Raw genomic sequence first — 22406 nt, forward strand, 5'->3', positions numbered from 1 at the left:
AAGGGTAATATGCTTTGAGATGAATTTTTTTATTTACTATGAAATGTATCAGGCATATAAAGGAATATAAATAAGTCACAAACAGCTGGATTCATATCATGTAACCCAAGAAGTGAAACTGCATCAGTGCAGTTGAACTCTGTTCCCTCTGCCTTTTCTTTTTTTTTTTAAGATTTATTTATTTATTATGTATACAGAAGAGGGTGCCAGATCTCATTACAGATGGTTGTGAGCCACCATGTGGGTGCTGGGAATTGAACTCAGGACCTCTGGAAGAGCAGTCAGTGCTCTTAACCTCTGAGCCATCTCTCCAGCCCCCCCTCTGCCTTTTCTATATGGAAATATATATTACTCCATTTGAGTACATTTTCTATTATTTCTTTTCTTTTTCCTTCCCTCCCCTTCCCCCCCTCCCGTTATCTTCCCCACTCCCATTTATCCCTCCTTTCTTTTTCCCTTCTCCCTCTTCACCCCCCCATTCACTCTTTTCTGCTGGGGATCAAGTGCCGACTCTTAGGTATGCTAGGCAAGTGTGTTCTACCACTGAGCAGCGCTGCCAGCTTTCATTCTGAGTTCATTTCCTTCCCTCAGCCTTCATTGTACTTTTTTTTGCTGAAGTTTTTATTGTTTGTTAGCTCTCCCAATTGATGGTTTAATTTATTTAATTTTTTTTTAACATTTTTATTACATTGGTTACATGCATAAACACATATATGGCACGTGTATGTGGAGGTCAAAGGACAATTTAGGGGAATAAGAATTTTTTCCTTCTATCATGTGGGTCCTGGGCCTTGAACTCAGCCCATTAGGCCTGGTGTCAAGTGTCTTTATTCTTGGAGCATCTTCTTAGCTTTAATTTCCTTTTTTTTCCCCTCCGAGACAGGGTTTCTTTGTGTAGCTTTGGAGGCTGTCCTGGAACTCACTCTGTAGACCAGGCTGTCCTCAAACTCACAGAGATCCTCCTGTCTCTGCCTCCCAAGTGCTGGGATTAAAGGCGTGTGCCACCACCGCCCGGTTAATTTCCTTTTTTGAGTGGGGACTTGTTATATTGCTGTGGCTGTTTTTAATCTCTTGGGCTCAGGTTGGTCCTCTAATTTTTTTCTTTTATTATATAATTTTCTTCTTCTTGTATTGTAGATAAATTTTAGCTAAAATGGTTTTGAGAAGGTTCGTTTTTTGTTTGCTGTTGCTTTTAAAATAGCTTTCTGTTATTCTGTCATGAATGTAATGCCCTCTCTTATTCCTCTGTTGAAATTATTTTAATTATTAAATTAATCACATTTTCTCTTATGCTTTCTTACTACAAATTCTGTTTGTCTTGATCTATTTCTATTACAGGTTTTCTTTTAAAGTGATCTGGTGTTCTGTTCATATGTAAACATGAGTTACCATGAAACTGCAGTCACATAAGTGGGACTTCCCAGTCTGTGACTCAGTAAGGAGTCCATAGCATTCTGAGCAAAGCTCCAATTATCAGGGTTTTTCCTCTGGGACTTTTAATTTCTTTAGCTAAGAACCATTACATTTTTTTTTGCCAGGGAGTTAGAATATCTTACAGCACTCTCTTAGGACTCTTGGAGCTGACTGTGGAAGAGAGGGGAGGTGATTTTTCTTTCTAGTCCCATCTCCTCTGCCTCAGTCTGGTGTCTACTTGGATAATCCATCTCAGTGTCCTTATTTAGTCATACTTTATAGTCAGTTGACATTGACAGATTCCGAGAATTCAGAACCTGCACACCTTTGGGGTGTTTACCCAACCTGTCCCATGCTTCAAATTCATGGTGTCCAAGACAGAAGATACCATCTTCCCACCTAAACTTCCCTTCTAGAAGAGTGAATAAGTAATTTTTTTTTTCTATCTGGTTGCAAAGGATACAAATTGGTAGTAATTCTTGATACTTTTCCCTGTTTTCTGTCAGGTCTACTCTTTTTCTAAGTCTGATAGTTTAATCTCCTTGGTTTTTTCTATATTGCTTTTCTCTCAACCCCATCTAAGATCCGTTCACCTGTTTTTTTTTTTTTTTAAACAGATCCTGCTTCAAGTTTATTTGTAAAAACAGCATGGGGTCCTGATCATCTGCAAACTGTGCAGGTGTGTCACACCAGTCTATCTGTCTTCACATTGGCAGACAGAAACCTTTTCTATGGGGCCTTCACAGGGGCCTGGGCACCTTTGGGAGCCTGAGCTGGAGTTGAGGCCTCTGCATTGGTTTGAACCTTGGGCTTTGGTTTGGCCGAGCCTACCACCCTTGGCCATGTAGCTTCTAATCTGCTTCCCGAGCTTGGGGGGTGAGCGATGAAAGCAAGATGACTGAGCTTGCGACTGAGGCTCTTGGGCTTAACCACTTTGGGCTTCACAAGGGCCTTGGCCTCTGCACACGCACTCACTGCCTTTGCATTGTTGGCCTGCATCTTCTTCAGGCCTTTCTTGTGCTTCTTGGCAAAGCGCCCTATTGCTCAGGAACTTAGGGTCCACCCCCTTAAGAGATTTGTATCTTTGTGACCGGGGTTTCTTGATGCCATTTCTGTGCCGTTTTCGCGATTGGTTGTGTGTGGCATGGTTCTTGGACTTGGCCATGTCGGAACGGTAACCGGCGGCTCCCTAAGCGCCTGGGACCGGAAGAGAAAAAGCATCAGTTCTCCTCTTTTGAGTAGTTTCTTACTCAGAATGTTATAGAATCCTCCTAATTGCCCCCCCTCCCCTCCCCCGCTTCTCCGAACACTAAACAAATAAAATAGAAGCAAAAAGACAAATATGGGAGTTTGAGGATGTAAACCCATGTGGTAGAAGGCTTGCCTAGCATGCAAAGCCCTGGGTTGGATCTCAGCACTGTTAACTAGGTATGGTGGCATACACCTGCAATCCCAGCACTAGGAGGTGGAGGCAGGAGGACCAGAAGTTCAAGGTGATCTTCAAATACATCTTGGGAGTTCCAGGCCATCTTGGGTTATATGAGACCCTGCTTTAAAAACTGACAAGCATTAGCTGAGTGGTAGTGGTGCATGTCTTTAATCCCAGCATTAGGGAGGCAGAGGCAAGTGGATCTCTGTGAGTTAGAGGCCTGCAGAGTGAGTTCCAGGACAGCCAGTACTGTTTCACAGAGAAGCCCTGTCTCAAAAAACCAAAAAAAACCCCCAAACCCCACAAAAACCAAGCAACCTGACAAGCATGGTTTTCCGTGAAGACACGTACTGTAGTTCTGTGTGGGTGCTTGAGGTAGGGTCTTGGGCTCTAGAATTGGAGGTCAGCCTGGACATACAGTAAGACTCCCAACTCTAAACAAATACAGAGGCAAGCTGGGAGCTACCAAGTTGTTTTTTGTTTGTTGGTTTGTTTGTTTTGTTTTTGCCAGGGTTTCTCTCTGTAGCTCTGGCTGTCCTGGACTTTACTCTGTAGACCATCATGGACTCAAACTCACCTGCCTCTGCCTTGCAAGTGCTAGGATTAAAGGTGAGAACCACTATGCCTGTTGACACACAAACACACACACACACACACACACACACACACACACACCTTGGAGAGAGTAGTTCTTAATATATTTTTGTCTCTTTCTAAACTTATTCTCATATTTTAGCTTAATGTTACTTTGAGGGACATTTTATACTCTGGATTGAGATTTCATACTCTATCATAGTGTCCCATTTTCTATTCTGAAGACCTTACAGTTTGAATTAAGTATTTTAGATTAGTTTATGTCTTTCCTTACTAGACTATAAGCTTTAAGGAGTCAGGAATAGGTTTAAAATTTATAATTCTTACTCTTTGTTTAAGATTATATAAATCTACTCCCTTGTGCTAAAATTTTTAGTCTATTTTTTGTTGCTGTTATAAGCTAGCAAAATCCAGGTACATTATAAAGACAAAAGGTTTATTTTTCGTTCAGTATACTAGGTATTCAACAGCATGTCACTGGCATACGTCTGGCTCTGTTCTAGGTGAGTATGGTCTGTGGCCATGTGGCAGAGGGATTCAGAAGAGGTGCCAGCTCACTTTTATCAGTCTCTTAGGAACTTTCTGTGTCTTGTCTGTCAACTTTCCGTGACTGTGGTACTCTCTAAGGTGATGTTCCAGTGTTCTAATTATCTCCACTAAGTTCCACCATAGCCCAGCATCACCACACTAAGACTGAGCATTTAGCACTTTTTGAGGGACAAACCTTTGGACTCAAAGTATTTGAAGACTGTTGTGTTCTCCTTTAATCTTTTATTAATATTTTAAAATACACTTTAAGTTGTACTTTTCTCACTTGTATGGTTTGCAAAATATCACCATGATTATTCTCTTGGCTGTAGTGTAGTGGTAGACTTTTTTCTTTAGTACAGGTCAGGCTATATAATATGCCATTTTCACTTATGCAACTAAAATTACCATAACAAAGAGAATCCAGATTGGTGGCTAGGAAAGGAAGTTTTCTTCTATGACAGTCCAGAGTTTAGCAACACTGTTTCACTTTATCCAGGATCCTAGTTCCTTCTGTCTTAAAGTTTGGCTATTCCTTCCTTATTATATGCTTGGATGCGTCTGGCTCTATATCACCCAGGATTCTGCTAGCAAAGAAAGAGGAAGTGAAAGACAAGATGGTTCCTTATGAAAATTGTACTTCTAACTTGTGTTCTATTGGCTATAACTTAATCACAGGGTATACTTAGCTGCCAGGGAGCCTAGCTCACTGGCCATGTGCCCAGGAAATTCTCACTAAAAAGAAGAAATACAGAATACTTGGGAATAATTAGGTTTGCTTGTTTGGCATCAGATTCACACAGTTGGTGCATGTTGACTGTGCTTATAAATGCTGTTCATGTCTGACTTGTGTTACTAATTATTTAAATAACAAAAATTGCATTTATTAGAAATTTTAATGCAAGTGACAGTGTTGATCAACAGCTCTTCTCTTTTCTCTCTTTTTTTTTTCTAGAGTATAATGGTTGATTACTCTATTTCTAGCCTTAGCATATATAAATTCAACAAGTATTTATGTGAGGCATGTTGCATTATAGATACACTGCAGTGAATGATACAGAGTTTATATTTAAACACACTGCCTGATTTCTCATGTGAGTGGGCTAGGTAAATTTTTATTTTTATGTATTTATTTTAATTAAGAAATTTTTATTTATTTTACATACCAATCAAAGATCCCACTCTTCCCTCCTCCCACCCCACCCCTCATTCCCTCCTACAAGAAGGTAAGGCCTTCCAAGGGGAGGTACATTTAGTAGAGGCAGGTCCAAGCCCCTCCCCCTGCCTCAAGGCTGTGTGAGGTGTTCCCCCATAAGTAGTGGGCTCATGTACCAGGGATGGATTTTGATCCTACTCCCAGATCAAGCTACAACTGTCTCGCTATGCAGAGGGCCTAGTCCAGTCCTACGCAGGATCCACAGCTGTTGATCTAAATTTCATAGGTTTCCACTAGAACAGGAACTACAGATGCAAGGAGTAGGTAAATTTTTCTTTCCTCTTCCTCCTTCTCTTCTTTACTTTTTTTTTTTTTTTTTTCTTGACAGGATTTCACTATGTAGCCCTGGAACTCACTCTGTAGACCAGGCTAGCCTCAAATTCAGAGATTCACCTGCCTCTGTCTCCCTAGTGCTGGGACTAAAGGTGTGCACCATCTCACCCAGATGGTGAACTTTTTTCTAAGAAGGACTGCATAGTATTTTAGGACCATACTGCCTCTATCTAAATTGGGGTGTATAAACTTTTAATACAAAGGACTGCATAGTATCCACCTCTATCTCAAGTACTTACTACTTGATTTTGCCATTATATGTTAGTAGATATGAGTGGGTAGGATGTTTTCCCGTCCAACTGGGCAGTCCTGGGTTAGGTCTGTGGGTTGGAGTTTGCCAGTGTCTGGTCTGAGTTAACAGCTTAGGTTTTCTTCCTTATCAGCCATTTGTTAACTTCTTCAACCAGGTCTTTAGTAAAGGTGTGTTCTGGGTGATTTTTCTTGACTGTTTTGAAATGTTATTCTTTTTTTTTTTTTTTTTTTTTGGTTTTTCGAGGCAGGGTTTCTCTGTGTAGCTTTGCGCCTTTCCTGGGACTCACTTGGTAGTCCAGGCTGGCCTCGAACTCACAGAGATCCGCCTGGCTCTGCCTCCCGAGTGCTGGGATTAAAGGCGTGCGCCACCACCGCCCGGCTGAAATGTTATTCTTAGGTTATTGTAGTTGTCTTCTGCTGCAGCTTAGCCGCTTTCTTCTCTTTCCTCTTTCTCTGTATGGCCCTCCTGACTCAGCTGTTTTTCTTTTCTTTTTTTTTTTTTTTTTTTTTTTTTTTTCTTTCTTTTTTTTTCTGGAGTTGAGGACCGAACCCAGGGCCTTGCGCTTGCTAGTCAAGCGCTCTACCACTGAGCTAAATCCCCAACCCCTTCTTTTCTTTTCTTAATTTTTTATTCGCTTTTACATACTAACCACAGTTTCCCCTTCCATCCTTCCTCCCGTCCTCCCCCTTCCCCCATCTACTCCTCCAAAAGGGCAAGGCTTCCCATGAGGAGTCAACAAAGCTTGGTACATCAAGTTGAGGCAGGACCAAGCCAAGCCCCTCTTCCCTGCATCAAGGCTGAGCAAGGTGTCTGACCACAGGTAATGGGCTCCAGAAAGCCAGCTCATGCCTTAGGGATAGATCCGGGTCCCACTGCCAGGGGCCCTTCAGACAGATCAAACTACACAACTGTCTCCCACATGGAGAGGGCCTCCTGTCCCATGCAGGCTCCAATCAGCTGTTTTTCTGGCTGGGCCTATATATACATTTACAGCCCAGCTCTTTGACAGTTTATTTACTGGTCGTTCCTCAAATGTTCCTTTCCCCCTTTAGTGTTTTGGACCTTTGTTTCTCTATATTCTTTCAAGTCCTATTAACTATAAATTAGACTTTCTAATAATGAATTGTGTTTGTGCACCATGTGTTGCTTGTAGAGGCCAGAAATGGGTGCCACATCCCCATTACAGAGAGTTGTAAGCTTCTGAGTACGTGCTTACAACAAATATGGGTCCTCTGGAAGAGCAGTTAGTACTCTTAACCACTGATTCATCTCTCTAGACTTAATTCTTTTTTTTTTTTTGGTTTTTCGAGACAGGGTTTCTCTGTGTAGCTTTGCGCCTTTCCTGGAACTCGCTTTGTAGACCAGGCTGGCCTCGAACTCACAGAGATCCACCTACCTCTGCCTCCCGAGTGCTGGGATTAAAGGCGTGTGCCACCACCGCCCGGCTAGACTTAATTCTTAATATCTACCTCTATTTTGTAATTTATCTTAAACCTTAAATAAAAACATGAGATATGACTACTTTTCTTTTTTTTTTTTTTTTTTTTTTTTTTTGGTTTTTCGAGACAGGGTTTCTCTGTGTAGCTTAGTTGCCTGTCCTGGAACTCGCTCTGTAGACCAGGCTGGCCTTGAACTCACAGAGATCCGGCTGGCTCTGCCTCCCGAGTGCTGGGATTAAAGGCATGAGCCACCACTGCCCGGCCTACTTTTATTTTCACTTAAAAAGTTTTTGTAATTAAAATACAATTATGTAATTTCCCTCCTTCTCTTTCCTCCATCCAACATGTCCCAAGTACCCCCTTTGCCCTCTCTTAAATTCATGGCCTCTATTTCTTTAACCGTTGTTATATATAAATATATATGTATATATATTCCTAAGTATATAAATTCCACTTGCTTAGTTCATATACTGTTACTTGTACGTATATGATTTCAGGTTTGGCTGTTTGGTAGTGGATAACCAGTTGGGGGGCTCTTTCCCGGGAAAGACTATTTTTCCTGCTCTCAGCATTTCTTGTTACCTGTAGTCCTCTGGTCTAGGGTTTAGGCCCCGTAAGATTTCCCTTTCCATGTTAGCCTGTCTATTGGTGTTGTCCTTATTGAGATCTATTTAGGTAGCCATGTTGGTAATATTTCATAGATATAGCTATTCTGACATTTCTAGGAGGCATGGTGTCACAGAAAACTTCCTGTTCTTTCCAGACCTCCTTCTGCTATGATCCCTGAGCCTTAAGTGTAGGAGCTGGCTTATAGATGTGTAAGTTGGAACTGAACACCATACTGTCATGTTCTATGCATTTTAATTGGTTGTGGTTTTCTATAATTTTCTCCATCTGTTGCAGGGAGATATTTCCTTGATGAGAAATGAGACCTATTTTATCTCTGTGAATAAGGACAAACACTTAGAATGCATTTAGGATTTATGCTGGTTTAGTAAAGTGGCTGTTGTCAGTTCTCCTCCAAGATCCATCCTTTCATTGTACCCATGTAGTTGGCTAGGTGTCCAGTAGAGGTATGATTTCCCTCTTGTTGAGCAGGCCTTAAATCCAAGTAGAGAGTTAGTTACTGCCAAGGTATGTGTGCTGCTATTGCAACCTTAGGGATATTGTGCCAGACTGCTTTTTGTAGTTCATAGGTGTCACAGCTAGGTAGGACCTTTGGTTGCTTTCCTCCCTTGGAATCTTCCATGGAGTCTTCCGGTAACATGAGGGAGACTTTCAGGTAAGGTGTATCTCTTGAATCTCCAGGTCCTATGCCTGAAGTCCATGGTGTCCAACAATAAGGACTCTTCAATCTCTGGTAGGCAATCAAGGGCAACAACAATACCCGTAATGTTTTAGGAGGCTCTTGGACAACAGTGACCAACAACTCAGAGGGGTTTTGCCTGGCATTGGGCTTTTTGTTTCATAGTCTATGACTCTTGGGAGGAGCATTGTCAGCCCAGATGGAAATTTTAAACTATATATGTTAACACAGAAATGTATTATATGTAATTTTGGTAGATAGATAATAATATAATGCCTTATGGCTTTCCAGACATCCTTTCCGTTATTTTACCTATCTCCCTCCATCTGTATTTATCTTTCTTGTCTCTAACTAAAGCATTCCTTATTTCATTTTCCCTTCAGATCACTTGTACTCTGCTTTGCAGTGCATTATTGTCTCTCCTCCCCCATCCATTTTTCACTTTCCTGGCTTCTGCAGTTACTTGAAGATACGTATGTGTCTTAGTCAGTGTTGTATTGCTGTGAAGAGACACTATGACCACGGCAATTCTTATGAAAGAGAGCATTTAATTGGGGCTGGCTTACATTTTCAGAGGTTTACTCTGTTCTTACTGTGGTGGGGAGCATGGTGGCATGTAGGCATTCATGGTGCTGGAGAAGTAGTTGAGAGTTCTTCATCTGGATCCTCAGGCCATAAGAAGAGAGAGACAGACTCTGGGCTTGAAATGGACTTTTTAAACCTCAAAGCCCACCTCCAGTAGTACACTTCCTCTAACAAGGCCACACCTCTTTATCCCTCCCAAGTATTGCCAAGTAGTGCCTAAGTATTCAAATATATGAACCTATGGGGGCCATTCTTATTCAGACCACCATAGTTTGCACATTTGAAGATTTGGATCTAGAAACCACAGAACAGAGATGCTTGTCTTTCTGGGTCTGGGTCTAATTCTATCCATTTAACTCCAAATTTCATGATTTCAGATTCCACTTTTCTTTACAGATGAATAGTATTCCATTGTGCCACTGCATTTGCTTTATTCATTCATCAGTTGATGAATTTAAGTTTTCTATTCTTGTATGATTTTAGAGGGACCAGCCTTAATATTAATACTTCCCAGGAGCTCAGAGAGAAAACTATGAATGGCGAGAACTATTTTTGGGAAATAGAATCTCAGGACACCCAGCTCTTTAGTCCACTTGCTTTAATTCCTCTGGGATAACATCCTGTTTACACAGCTTCAGTTCTGTTCTTGTGCATAGCTCCTTTCTTGCCTGATTTCTCTCTCTATTCATCTACTGCTCCCTCTAAGTTCTATCTTAATTCTCTCATCTTAATTCTGCCTCATCTAGGCCCTTTTCATCTTGTTCTTACCCAGCTAGTACTTTCCCATCTGGCTCTTCCTCGTCTTCCATCTCGTCCACACGTTCTCTCTGGTCAAAATCCTCCTTATTCCTCTCCATTCTCTGCCTCTCAGTTCTCCACGTTCCTTCCAAGTCTCCCAGGAATCCAGTTATAAACCCAAGCAATAGCAATCCCCTGTTCGAGCCAGGTCACCAGGCTTGAATTCTTACGGGGTCATAAAGGCAGGTAAGAATTTTCCTCAAGCGGTGACCACCAGTCTTTTCTTTTACAATCCAAAATGGGAGTGGTAAAAGAGGAGGTCAACTGAGTGCTAATGACCAGTTAGTATATCAAAAAGGGGATCTATATAGATGCTCAATCTACATTCCAAGAAGTGGTTAGGTAAGAAGTTAGGGGTCTATGAAGTTAGTAAAGCTGTAAGAAAGGAGGGTCTAAGCTAAATTGTGTAAAGCTATTACTTAAGGTCCACCAGACCTAGGCGGTGTCTCCTTGTGGAATTTACCTTAAATCAGGAGACTAGCATGTGGTGGTCTGGACTGTTGCTTCTGTTAGTCCTTGAATGTGGCTAAGGGAGATAACTGATTCCAGTGCTGAAAGGTGAGAAACGGATGGGCTAAGGGGAAGGAAGCCTTTCCTGAAGTTCTTCTCCAAATACCTCGAACATATATGTCCAAAGAGTGATCAGTCCACACTGTTAGCAATTCTTAGGGAAAAATCAATTGGGAAAACTATGAAGGCACACATGGTTTTCATAACAGAAGACAGCTGATATATAACAAGCCAAATAATACCAAATGCCTCTTGGAATTTGACTTCCTCTGGAGGAGTTCCTTGATCCCTTCAGGTAGTGGCTTTGCCATAACCAGCTGAGTTCTTATAATATATTCCTGCGACCTGTAGCATTCTGTTATTAGCTATTGTGAACAGAGGGGCAATGAGTATGGCTGAGCAAGTATCTGTGGTGTAGGATGTCGAATCCTTTAGGCATAACAAGGAGTGTTATAGCTAGGTCATAGTATATTCAATTTTAGTTTTTGATGATTCTCCAAACTGATTTCCAGAGTGGCTACCAGTTTGCAATCCCACCAACAGCGAATGAGGGTTTCCTCTTCCCCACATTCTCTCCAGCATTTGTTGTTGGTTGTGTTGATCTTTGCCATGCTGACTTGGGTAAGATGAAGTCTCTAAGTTGTTCTGATTTGCATTTTCCTAGCTGCTAGGGACCATGAACATTTTTTGAGATGTATTTTAGCCATTTTTATTCTTTTGAGAGCTCTGTTCAGAGATCCCAAGCTCATTTTTGAAAGTCATTTGTTTGTTTTGTTTACTTCTTTATATATTTCTGGATATTGATCTTCTGTCATTCTGTGAGGTTCTTCTTCATTCAATTGATTGCCACGCAGAATCTTTGTAGTTTTTAAGAAGTCCTGTTTGCCAATTTTTGGTCTCAGTTTCTGGGCGAATCTGGTCTAATTTAGAGAATTCTTTCTTATTCCTGTATCCTGTAGGGTACTGCCTATGTTTCCTTCTAGCAGTGTTAGTGCTTCAGGTTTCACATTGAAGTCTTTGATCCAGTTGGGCAAGGTGATGGATACAGGTCTAATTTCATTCTTCTACATGTGACCATCTGGGATTCTCAGCACCATTCATTGGAGATGCTCTCTTTTCTCCAGTGTAAGTTTTTGGCAATGTTGTCGACTATCAGATGACTGTAGTTCTATGTACTCATGTTTGTCTTTGATTTTGTTCCATTGGTCTCCATGTCTGGTTTTGTGTCAGTGTCATTTTGTTTTTATTACTGTAGCTTTATCATATATCATGAAGTCTGGAATGGTGATCCCTCCAGCGGTGTTCCTTTTGCTCAGGATTGTTTTGTCTATCCAGAGTCCTTTGTGGTACCATTTGAATTTTAGGATAGTTTTTTCAATTTTTGTGAAGAATAAGATGGAAATTTTGACTGGGATTGTATTGAATCTGTAAATGGCTTTTGGTAGGATGTTTATTTTCACAGTATTAATTTTACCAACCCATGAGTATGGAGTGTCTTTCCATTCTCTAGTATCCTTCTCTATCTCTTCTTCAGAGCTTTAGAGTTTACATTGTAGAGGTCCTTTACTTCCTTGGTTGGGTTTATTCCTAAATATTTTTTCTTTGAGGCTATTCTAAATGGGAGTGTGTCCATGATCTCTTTTCTCTGTATGTTTGTTACTGGTGTATAGAAAAGCTATTGATTTTTGCAAGTTGATTATGTATCCTGCTGCATTGCTGAAATTGTCAATCATTTTTAGAAGTTTTCTAGTAGAGATTTTAGGATCTCTTATGTATATGATAGTTTGCTTTCTTTTCCTGTTTGTCTCTCTTTAATTTCCTTCTCTTGCCTTATTGCTCCAGCTAGTGCTTCAAGCACAATATTGTGTTTTTTTGGGCATTATTCAAGCATCTATTCTCTTGAGCTGTTTTTTTGTTGTTGTTGTTGTTGTTTTTTGTTTTTTGGTTTTTTTTTTCTTTAAATTCTTTGAAGTTTAAGATTGGTCTTCTAAATTCTGTGTCCTGGGGTTCATCTAGGAAAATTTCATTGGCAAACATTTCTATAGGACTGGTGGATTTAGGTGGGAGAGAAGGATACTGCTTTGATCTTTACTATTGTTTGTATTTTTGCTAGGAGATCTGTTGTGTGGACTTCTTTTGTCTGTGTTTGATATGGACAGAACCAGTTGGAACAGAATACAGGATATGAAGGTTGGGTTGATCCTAAAGATTGGGTATGGCTTAGGTGGAATGAAGTTAGGTGGACACAGAGGTCTGGGCTGGTATCCAGGGTGTGTGTCCTGATCTAAGCCTGGAGTTTGGGGCTTGGGAAGGGTATGTAGAGGGTGTACTCACCTGACAAGACCCTGGTGCAAGATGTGCAGCGTCTGGCTGGGCAGACAGGTTGGAATATGTCTTGTTAGAGGGCCTGGAGGGTTATGTGAATGGGGTATGTCCTGACCAGAATCTGGAGGCTGAGGTCCCAATAAGCAGGTGGCCAGACTAGGCTGGAGTATTAGATGTGTGACCCTCACACATGCCAGTCAAGTGCTCTTATTGCTGAGCTCTATTCCTAAACCCTTATTGTTATTATTTTAATCTAGTTATGACTTTAAATCCAACTTGTCCCGTACCTATAAATTTCATACACTTGATTTCTTTACATGGAAACCTTGTTTAGATTTGTCTTCTCATTGATCTATTTAGTTACCTAGAGGAATAAGTTGGAATTATAATGGTTGACAGTAACAACATGTGAAAATTGGAAGCCAACAAAGGTTAGAGTGTGTGTTAAAATGTGGCAAATCATACAGTTCTTTTGGAATAATAGATCAGAAGGAACTTGATGAGCCATGAGGATTTTGAGCTTAACGGAACTACTTGAAGCCTTTAGAAGAGGAAAGTTGAATGGTAAAGTAGTCTTTCCTTAGGAGATCATTTGTAGGCACTGTGTAGGATGATGGCTCATGGGAATCCCTCATGTAGGGACAGTGATTTTGAAGTTTTTGCAATTAGATAAGAAATGATTATTTCTTGCATCGAGGCACTACTTAGAGGGATAAAATTTGTTATTTAAGGGATGAGGAAAAGGGCTTATAAATTCCTAATTTGGGAATTGAGAAAATTATTAGCATTGCTAGGTGAAGCAAATACAAAACTATCACCTCCCTCTCAACAAACAAACAAGTTTAGGAGTAGAGGGAAAGCTTAGAAGAAATTGTGTTCAGTGTTCTAGGCACTGCATTTGAGTGTCTCCAGCCTGACTAAGAGAAGTTGTACCTACAGATCTGATTCTAAGGAACAGTTTTAATTTAGAGAATTAGATACAGAATGTAGCTGGATATGTATAATAAATTGGTATTATAACTTAAGCCACTCTTAGATAATATGTTGAATGAGAAATAGACCAACCCTGCAACTAGAGGAGGGTGCCTCGAAAGAAGCTCGGACAACCGACGACTAGAAAACACTGTGATTTGTCTGTGATCTGTTTGGGGGAACTGGTATGAGCAGAAGCCAGATTGCAGTGACATGAGTAGTGGCTTAAGAAGTGAGGAGAATTGATAAAAAGAGGAAGTAGACACAGGTATTACTGAAGTAGTTTTCTATGTGGGGAAGGTATGTCTGGGTAAATTTAGTGGCAAGTTGTATGATTCTCAGTTACAAGTGGGCCTGAGGGATGAGGGGTTTGTCGGTCCCTAATTGGACACGTCTGAGGTAGAGCTGGTGGTTTGAATGGCTTAGGGCTTGCTAGGCAGCTGGTGCAAGGACTAGGCTAGAGTATGAGTGAGAGTAGACCTTGAGGCCTAAGCTAGATCTGAAAGAAACTTTAAGGCAGATGGGTGCTGAGACTCAGAAGTAAACCTAGGTAAAGCGAAGCCAGAGGCCTACCTAATTCAGTGTAAGTAAAGGGATGAAACTGGGAAGGGTGTGGTTGTTCCAGAGGCTTTCTCTAGACATGTGAACTTACAGTTTTCCAAATAGACTAAACATTACAGTACTCAAAATCTAGAACTTGAATTTTATAGCACTTTTACTTGCCTGATGATGGTTATGCCACTAAGTAAAAATCTAATAATATTAATTTGGGGCAGTTACTTGAAGACAGCATTAGTACTCACAAAGGTGTAGCCTTATAAGATGTGAAGCTTTTCCTTATGTGGATGAAAATAAACTTGGTTATACTCATTCTCCTCTTCTGCCTTTCTTCACTCCATCTTCCCTTTAGGCTTTTTTTCTTTTCTCTTTTCAAATAGGAAGACATGCTTTATTTTTATTTATATCCCATCAGTTGCCCTAAATACCTGTATTTCTGAGCTGTTGGTAAATTGGGTACTATTAATATTGTGGTGGTTGAATTATGTAAACTTAAGAGTAGTGTGGTAGCTTGATAGCTTTCCTCAAGTGAAGGTTAAGCTAAGGAATATACAATGGACATGAAGGATTAATGTGGCTATGGCATTTTTTTCCTTTTACCCTGCCAGTTTTACTCTGTCTTAAAAGTGGTTTCCAAAATTAAGTAGTTATTATTAGTGAAACCTGTCTTAATGCCTTCCTTTGAGGTGTTGAGCTTGTAGGCTGACCTTCACATTGAAATAATTTCTGTTTTTGGCTGACTTCACAGTTTGATTGGGTGACTGACTGATGGTTAGCTTGTCCAAAGAACTGACCATTGAATTCTTAGTATGCAGATGAAATACTAATACTGGGAACAATACTCACTTCTTGTTCTTCATAATGCATTTCAATCCATTTTCCCTTTCTCTTTCATTTATCTCAGGTCAACAGGACATATTGCTGTGGTACCTACCGAGCAGGTCCTATGCGGCAGATAAGTCTTGTTGGAGCAGTTGATGAAGAAGTTGGTGATTATTTCCCAGAGTTCCTTGATATGTTAGAAGAATCACCATTTCTAAAAGTGAGTGTTTATTTAGACTATTAATGTTCATGTCATTATTTCAGTAGACACTTAAATATTAGAGTATTAAGTTAATCATGCTTACTAAAATCAAATTTTATGTAATAGATGGTGAAACTATTTAGAAAAGTATTGGTATTGAATACTTCAGTTTTTTTTATGTATCTCAGCAATACAGCTTTTATTTCATCACATACACATGAGATATGGTTTTTAGTTCTTTTATTTGGATAGGAATTATCTGTAAATAGCTTAAATTTTTTCAAATGTAACTCATTCCTTTGTTTCTAGATGACTTTGCCCTGGGGTACACTTTCCAGTCTCCAGCTACAGTGTAGGTCTCAGAGCGATGATGGGCCTATAATGTGGGTGAGACCTGGAGAACAAATGATCCCCACAGCAGACATGCCAAAGTCACCCTTCAAAAGACGACGGTCAGTAAATGTTCATTTGCTCAAATAAGCAAAACCATTCTTTTTAGTAGGTGGCTTATAAAAATGATTGTCACCCGAGCATGGTTTGGAAACTTGTCTAGTTTTGAAGAGTTCCTTTAGGTAAAATTTCAAGTTGTCAGTTTCCTAGTTCAGATAACCTGTTACATGGTTATCAGTATCCTGAGAAATTAATTGATTTTTCTTAAAACTTGTATCCTAACTGCCTGTAGGACAAAAGAGCAAATTCTCCCTAGTGAAGCCTATACAAATCTTTGATAATACAGTACCTTTGTATCTGCTTTCTTCTCTCCTAGCTGTACTAAATTCAGTTTCCAAACCGTTGTCTCCCATTGCCCCTTGCCCTTGCTCTGGTCTTTTTATTTGAATTCACCCCCCTCCCACCTTCCTCTTTGCCTAGCAGATTTTAGTAAAGCTTCAGCACTTAACCTTGAACATCGTCACCTTTGTGATGCTTAGGACAAGTTCATCTGGTCTTACAACATGGTTCCTTGGTGATCTTTGTACTGTTTTTGTTTCTTAATAAATTTTGACCTTCTTGAGGTGAGGGACTGTTGTATTTCTCTCTGTTGTCATGATGCACTGTAGGAAACCATGGTTTGCTGAGTGAAACATGTACTGTTGTGCTATTGTATAAAGCTGTGATAAATCATGTGCTAAGATATTTCTCTTTCACACACATAAAACAAATGTAGATTTACTCTAGCATTTTAGAAAATATCATTCAGTGAGACTGAAAATAATTTACATCTGCTTGGGCTGTGGAAATAGCAATTTAAAATTAGGCTGGGCATGGTGGCACAAACCTTTAATTCCAGAACTCCAGAGGCAGAGGCAGGTGGATCTGTGGGTTTGAGGCCACCCTGATCTACATAGTGAGTTGCAGGCTACTGGGGGCTACATATTGAGATCTTGTCTCAAAATAAATAATTTTTTAAAAAAAACAATTAGGAGCTCAAAATGAGTTTTAAGTTAAAGTTAAGACTAATCCACAGGAGAAAACTACCAAATCATAAAATAGCTTTAGACACTTAAGATGATCCATGAAAACCTTGGTAAAAACTGAATATGAAATTTGGGGATGTAGCTCAATTGATAGACTGCTTGCCCAGAATGGAGGAAACCCTGGATTCCACCCCTAGCACTGCATAAATGAGATACATTTGCAGTCCTCTTATCCAGGTATGGTGGAGGCAGGAGAATCAGAAGTTCAAAGACATCCCCAGCTACATAGTGAGTTGGAGGCCAGTCTGGGATACATGAGACCTGTCTCACAAACAAACAAACAAACAAACAAACAAACACAATATACTAATGCAGTACTTAAAACACAGCAATTAATCAAAACTTTTAAACAGTACTAGATCGCAGCAATTTTTATATATTATGGTGATGGATCTTAAAATTCTGAATTCTTAAGTACTATATGCATTTTGCTGTGTATTTCCAAAAAGAAATGAATGCTTGATTATTTTAAATGTTTTTAAAAAGGAAAAAAAAGACTAAAAATATGGCAGACATGCTATGCTAAATGAGTATTCCTTTTTCTCACCTACTTTCTGAGTAATTAGATGAACCCTATTTTAGCTTGTTCCTTCCAGCTCTGTCAACTGTATTCACACATTATTGAAGCTAATTTATTCTGCTTTAAAACCATCATTCGATTCTTAATGCTTTATCAATAGGTGCATTCTGAAATTGGATAGATAGCAATAACATTCATATTTACTTAAGATTCAGATGGTAGGCTAAAAATTCATAGTCAAAGTCCTGGTGTTATCACTCATTAGAAGAATATATATGTCACAATTTAGTTTTATATTTAGATCTTTTTTATATTTGGTGCTTTTTTAAAAAAATTCTGTTTTCACTAAAGTTTATCATTATCCCTTTTGAGGCAGGATATAATTTCTCTTGCGTGTATTCTGCACAATTTCTAATCTTTTTATTGCTTAGGAAAGTTTACTTTCTTCTGGAACTATAATGACTTTCTTATCTGTGTGATTTTCTTATTATGACCCCTCATGTAGCTATTATGAAACCTTTTTTTTTCTTTATGTATGTGGTGTATGTGTATGATATTTGTACATGTTTGTATGTGGGTGTATTCACCTACCTGTGCGTGAGCATTGGCCAAAGGAGGATGTTTAATGCCCTGATCTGTTTATGACTCTCCATTTTATTCCTTTGAGACCGGGTATCTCAGTGAACAAGGTGCTAGACTAGTGTCCAGCAAGCTCCAGTGATCCTCTTTTCTGCACCCTCATAGCACTGGGTTACAAATGCACAAGTGTGTCCATGCCCGGCTCTGTGTGGGTGCTGAGATCAGAACTCAGGTCTTCATGCTTGCATAGCAAGCACTTTTACCACAGAGATGTCTGTCCAGACCTGCGCCCTGCCCCCATGGAATTTTCTAGAATTTCTATAATACTGTCAATTAGTTTTCTTTTTTATTTTAGTGGACTTATAGTACTTATATGTATTATGAGACCCAGTGTGGTAATTTGATATATGTCTATAATGTATATAATGGTCAAATCAGAGTAATTAGCATTTCCATCCCCTCAAACACTTCTCATTTCTCAATGTTGAAAATCTTTCCACTCTTCTACTTTGAAACATAAGTAAATTTCATAAGTCACTTTACTGCACTATAGAAAAGTCTTCTAGAATGTTCTGTCTAATTGAGCTTACTCATGTAATCTAACTGTAGAATTATTCTTATCTAATTCTCTAGTTTCCATTTTCCGATCTCTCTTTACCCCCACTCTTTGCTGACCTTCCCTGCCTCTAGTGACTACTGTTTGTCTGTTCTATAAGATAAACTTTAAGCTTTCTTGTATATACCATTTATATCTTGATTACCTTTGGAGATAGGTCGGAGTTCTGTTCATTGTGGAAGGATCATTAAACAGCTATAAACCTAAGATTTCCCAGCTAAAGCTTTACCCCACCAACCAGTGACTGTTGTCTTCCTAGGTTTATTTCCTGTGCTTATTCAACACATTTTCAAGAGTCATTCTAAGAAATGGAGGATATGCTGAGTTAGTATATTCTGCAGTTTTCTTTTTCTCTCATTAAATTTAATTGATAATTTATTTGGAGTATGGAGATACATTTTCCAGTTATTGTTATCACTGGATAGACCCCTTTAAATAGTCTTGTCTGTTTTGATTTCTGGGAGTTCTAACATGCTTGATTTCCTTTGTTCAGTGTGTGTGTGTCCCCTCCACTCCCTTTCTCCCTCTCTCCCTCACTTTCCTTCTTTACCCTCTCTCTCCCTCCCTCCTCCACCCTCCCACTCCTATTAGCTGAAGAATAACACTCCTGATTTAAGTGCCCTTTCTTTTTTTTTTTTTTTTAAATATATCCTTTTAATATAGGACATCCAATTTTTAAATATATATGTAATTTTTGTATTTTATGTGCATTAGTGTTTTGCCTGGATTCATATCTGTATGAGGGTGTTGGATCCTCCAGAACTGGAGTTACAGACAGTTGTTAGCTGCCATGTGGGTGCTGGGAATTGAACCCAGATCCTCTAGAAGAGCAATCAGTGCTCTTAACCACTGAGCCATCTCTCCAGCCCCTAAGTGCCTTTTTCTGTTACTTATCTCTTTGGTTTTATTTGGAAACATTTACTTGACAGTTTTTCTTCTAACATTTGGATTTTTAAATGTCATTATTGTGAATTTTGGTCGTTGTCAGTCTGCTATCTGCAGATAATTGGTTAATGTTTGGTGATGCATTCATACTTTGAATACATCTTTGCACTTATTGAAGATTCTATATATACTTCATTCATCCTGGCAATAGATAGGTTTCACATTAGAGTGAGTAGGCATAGAAGTAGATATTAAATGGGATGTCCAATTGTCTAGAGACTTGTGTTATTTAGATGGCAAAGTCAATGTGTTTAGAAAAGAAGGTGCAGTTTCTTTTCCTGTCTTTTTTTTTTTTTTTTGGCTGAAATTTCATGAAGATGTAATGGCTATAAACAAGAATTTTGAATCAGTGTGATTAATGAAATAAAAAAATATTACTCTATATGTCAAGAATTCTGTAAAGGTTAGCTCTGGGCACCGTATGGTCAGTAGCTAAACTAGCCTCAAAGAGCCAGATCATTTCCATTCTCTACTTAATCATTCTTTTTTTGCCTAGGCTTTTCTGCTCATAGTGGCTTTATGTTTGTTAGATCGTTTTAGAATTCTTGAATCTGGTTATATTTAATAGAAGAAACTCTTATGCTTCTTTTTTATGAGCTAGAAAATTTCCCAGAGGATTCCTGAGCAATTTCTTTTCATACTGTCAAATAGAATCCACATTGTAGCAGGCATTGGTTTATGTCTCTTTTTGAACTAGTTTTGAATGTTCTGAGAGTTTGAATGAGCCTACTGTAATTTCACAGGATTCATCCAGCTCTACCTCTGGAGCTTATAGATGAGATCACGTAGGGAATGATCCGATGCCTGGTGAAAAGTCAGGGACTGTAAGGAAAATCAAGAGAAGAAGGAAGAACTGAGTGGCAGCCATTCTCTACCCCATGAGGAGATTAAATGCCTAACATTCTCCTTCAAGGGTACTGAGTCTGCCAGAATTTCACCTTTATCTTAGCTACTTTTCTCTTCCCGTGAAGAGACACCAGAATCAAGGCAATATGTAAAAGGAAGCATTTAATCTGGCTTGCTTCCAGTTTCAGAGAGGGGGTCCATGACTGTCATGGAGGGAGAGGGCCTTGCAGTAGACAGACTAAGTACCCGACACATTTCTTCCAACAAGGCTACATGTTCTAATCCTTCCCAAAACAGTTTCACCAACTAAGGACCAAGCATTCAAATATATGAGCTTGTGGAACCATTCTCATTCAAACACCACAGTCATTAGCCTCCTTTTCTCAGTTTTACTTAATTTTTGTCCCCCATTATTTGCCTGCTCCCTTTGACTCCAGTTTCTCTAAGGTCCATTACCCTTTTGTCTGCTGACTCCTTATTGAATAGTCTAGCCTCTTAACAGTCTCTGTTCACTTTTATAGTCTAAGACATTGTGATTATTTTCCATCATGCAAAATTTGTTTTGTTGATATTGCTAACTCACTAATTCATTTCCTTTACTATCATCCTTAGATCATTATATTTAGAAATGTTTGAACACATGAAAAGCAGAATATAATAAACTCCCATCTTTTTTTAATCAATAGCTATCTATTCCTGCCTCATTTTTTTTCATGTATATTTCTGTCCATTCTCCCATTTTTCCCTTCTCCTGTCTATATTAGTTCATTTAATGTGGAAGGAGATCAGATGTATACTCAGTTTGCTGCCTAGAATGTAAGTCCTGGTAGAATGTTTTGAGAGTTGTAAATGGGGTGACTGAGCTTACAGCTTTAAACCTTTAATTATATTGTCCTTGTCTAGAGAAATTTCATGCATTCAGATTCTTCAGTTAAGCCTAATAAGGTACAGTCTACAGAGAAAGAGAGGAAATGATATTAATCATTTTAATATAGTATGTTCAATGCTAATGATCAAAATCATTGTACTCCTCTCAGACCTCATTCACACCTAGTATGTTGCAGACCTTTATACCTTACTGCTGTTAATTTTGCTGTTTATTTCCTCATACTTTCCTTTGTTTCACAACCAAATCAACTATAGATCAATGAATGAAATTAAAAATCTCCAGTACCTACCTCGGACAAGTGAACCCCGAGAAGTCCTCTTTGAAGACAGGACAAGAGCTCATGCTGATCATGTAGGTCAGGGGTTTGACTGGCAGAGTACGGCTGCTGTTGGGGTTTTGAAGGCTGTACAGTTTGGTGAATGGTAAGTTAAAGGAATGTCTAAGAAAATGTGGATTCTGTTTAAAAAGTCAGGGACCATTTTTAAATTGTGGTGAAAAATGTATAACATAGCTTCTCATCTAAACATTTTTATGGTGGAAGTGTAACTACACTGTGATGAAACAGTGCTCTAGAATTTTGTATTTTGCAAAACTGAAACTTGATGCTCACAGCTACTTTCACCTCATCTGTAGATCATGGGAACCATTGCCATGCATTCTCTTGCCATTTATGGTATCTCATAGAAACGGAATCGTACTTTCCCCTCCTCTTTCCTTCTTACAGAAAGTAATCCTAGTGGGCCAGTGAGATGGTTTAGTGGATTGAAGGTGTTTGCTGTTAGGCCTGACCACCCAAGTTCAATCCCTAGGGCTCTGACCTCCACACACTGGTATATACACATGTGCATGCACATATACAAATATTAATGTAATATAATTAATCGTAGTGACAAAAGGGAATTATTTTTTATTACACTTGTATTTTTTTTTCTTTTTTCTTTTTTCTTTTTTTTTTTTCTTTTTTTTTTCCGAGACAGGGTTTCTCTGTGTAGCTTTGTGCCATTCCTGGATCTCGCTCTGTAGACCAGGCTGGCCTCGAACTCACAAAGATCCGCCTGCCTCTGCCTCGCGAGTGCTGGGATTAAAGGCGTGCACCACCACCGCCCGGCTACACTTATATTTTTGTGTTGTGAGGTATGTGCTACAGCAGTTGTGTGGCAGTTAGACAACTTGTAGGAGTTGGTTCTCTCCATCTGGGTCCTACAGATTGAACTTAGGCAGTCAGGCTTGGTGGCAGGCACCATTACTCAATA

General features: G+C 39.3%; 1 protein-coding gene and 1 pseudogene across 2 annotated transcripts in view; one reads left to right on the plus strand and one right to left on the minus strand.

Annotated features, from left to right (window-relative positions):
- Rsbn1 (round spermatid basic protein 1) overlaps positions 1–22406 on the plus strand; it is a 53905-nt gene that overhangs the window by 24957 nt on the left and 6542 nt on the right. For both annotated transcript variants that reach the window (XM_052730276.1, XM_052730277.1), the window contains exons 3-5: positions 15164–15301; positions 15593–15735; positions 21408–21575. In XM_052730276.1, the coding sequence (XP_052586236.1) occupies positions 15164–15301; positions 15593–15735; positions 21408–21575 (449 nt within the window). The remainder of the gene's footprint in view (positions 1–15163; positions 15302–15592; positions 15736–21407; positions 21576–22406) is intronic.
- Positions 2143–2770, minus strand: LOC128105282 (60S ribosomal protein L29-like; annotated as a pseudogene).

Source organism: Peromyscus californicus, unplaced genomic scaffold (genome assembly GCF_007827085.1).
Source record: "Peromyscus californicus insignis strain IS unplaced genomic scaffold, ASM782708v3 Scaffold_9__1_contigs__length_137607984, whole genome shotgun sequence".
Classification (NCBI taxonomy): domain Eukaryota; kingdom Metazoa; phylum Chordata; class Mammalia; order Rodentia; family Cricetidae; genus Peromyscus; species Peromyscus californicus.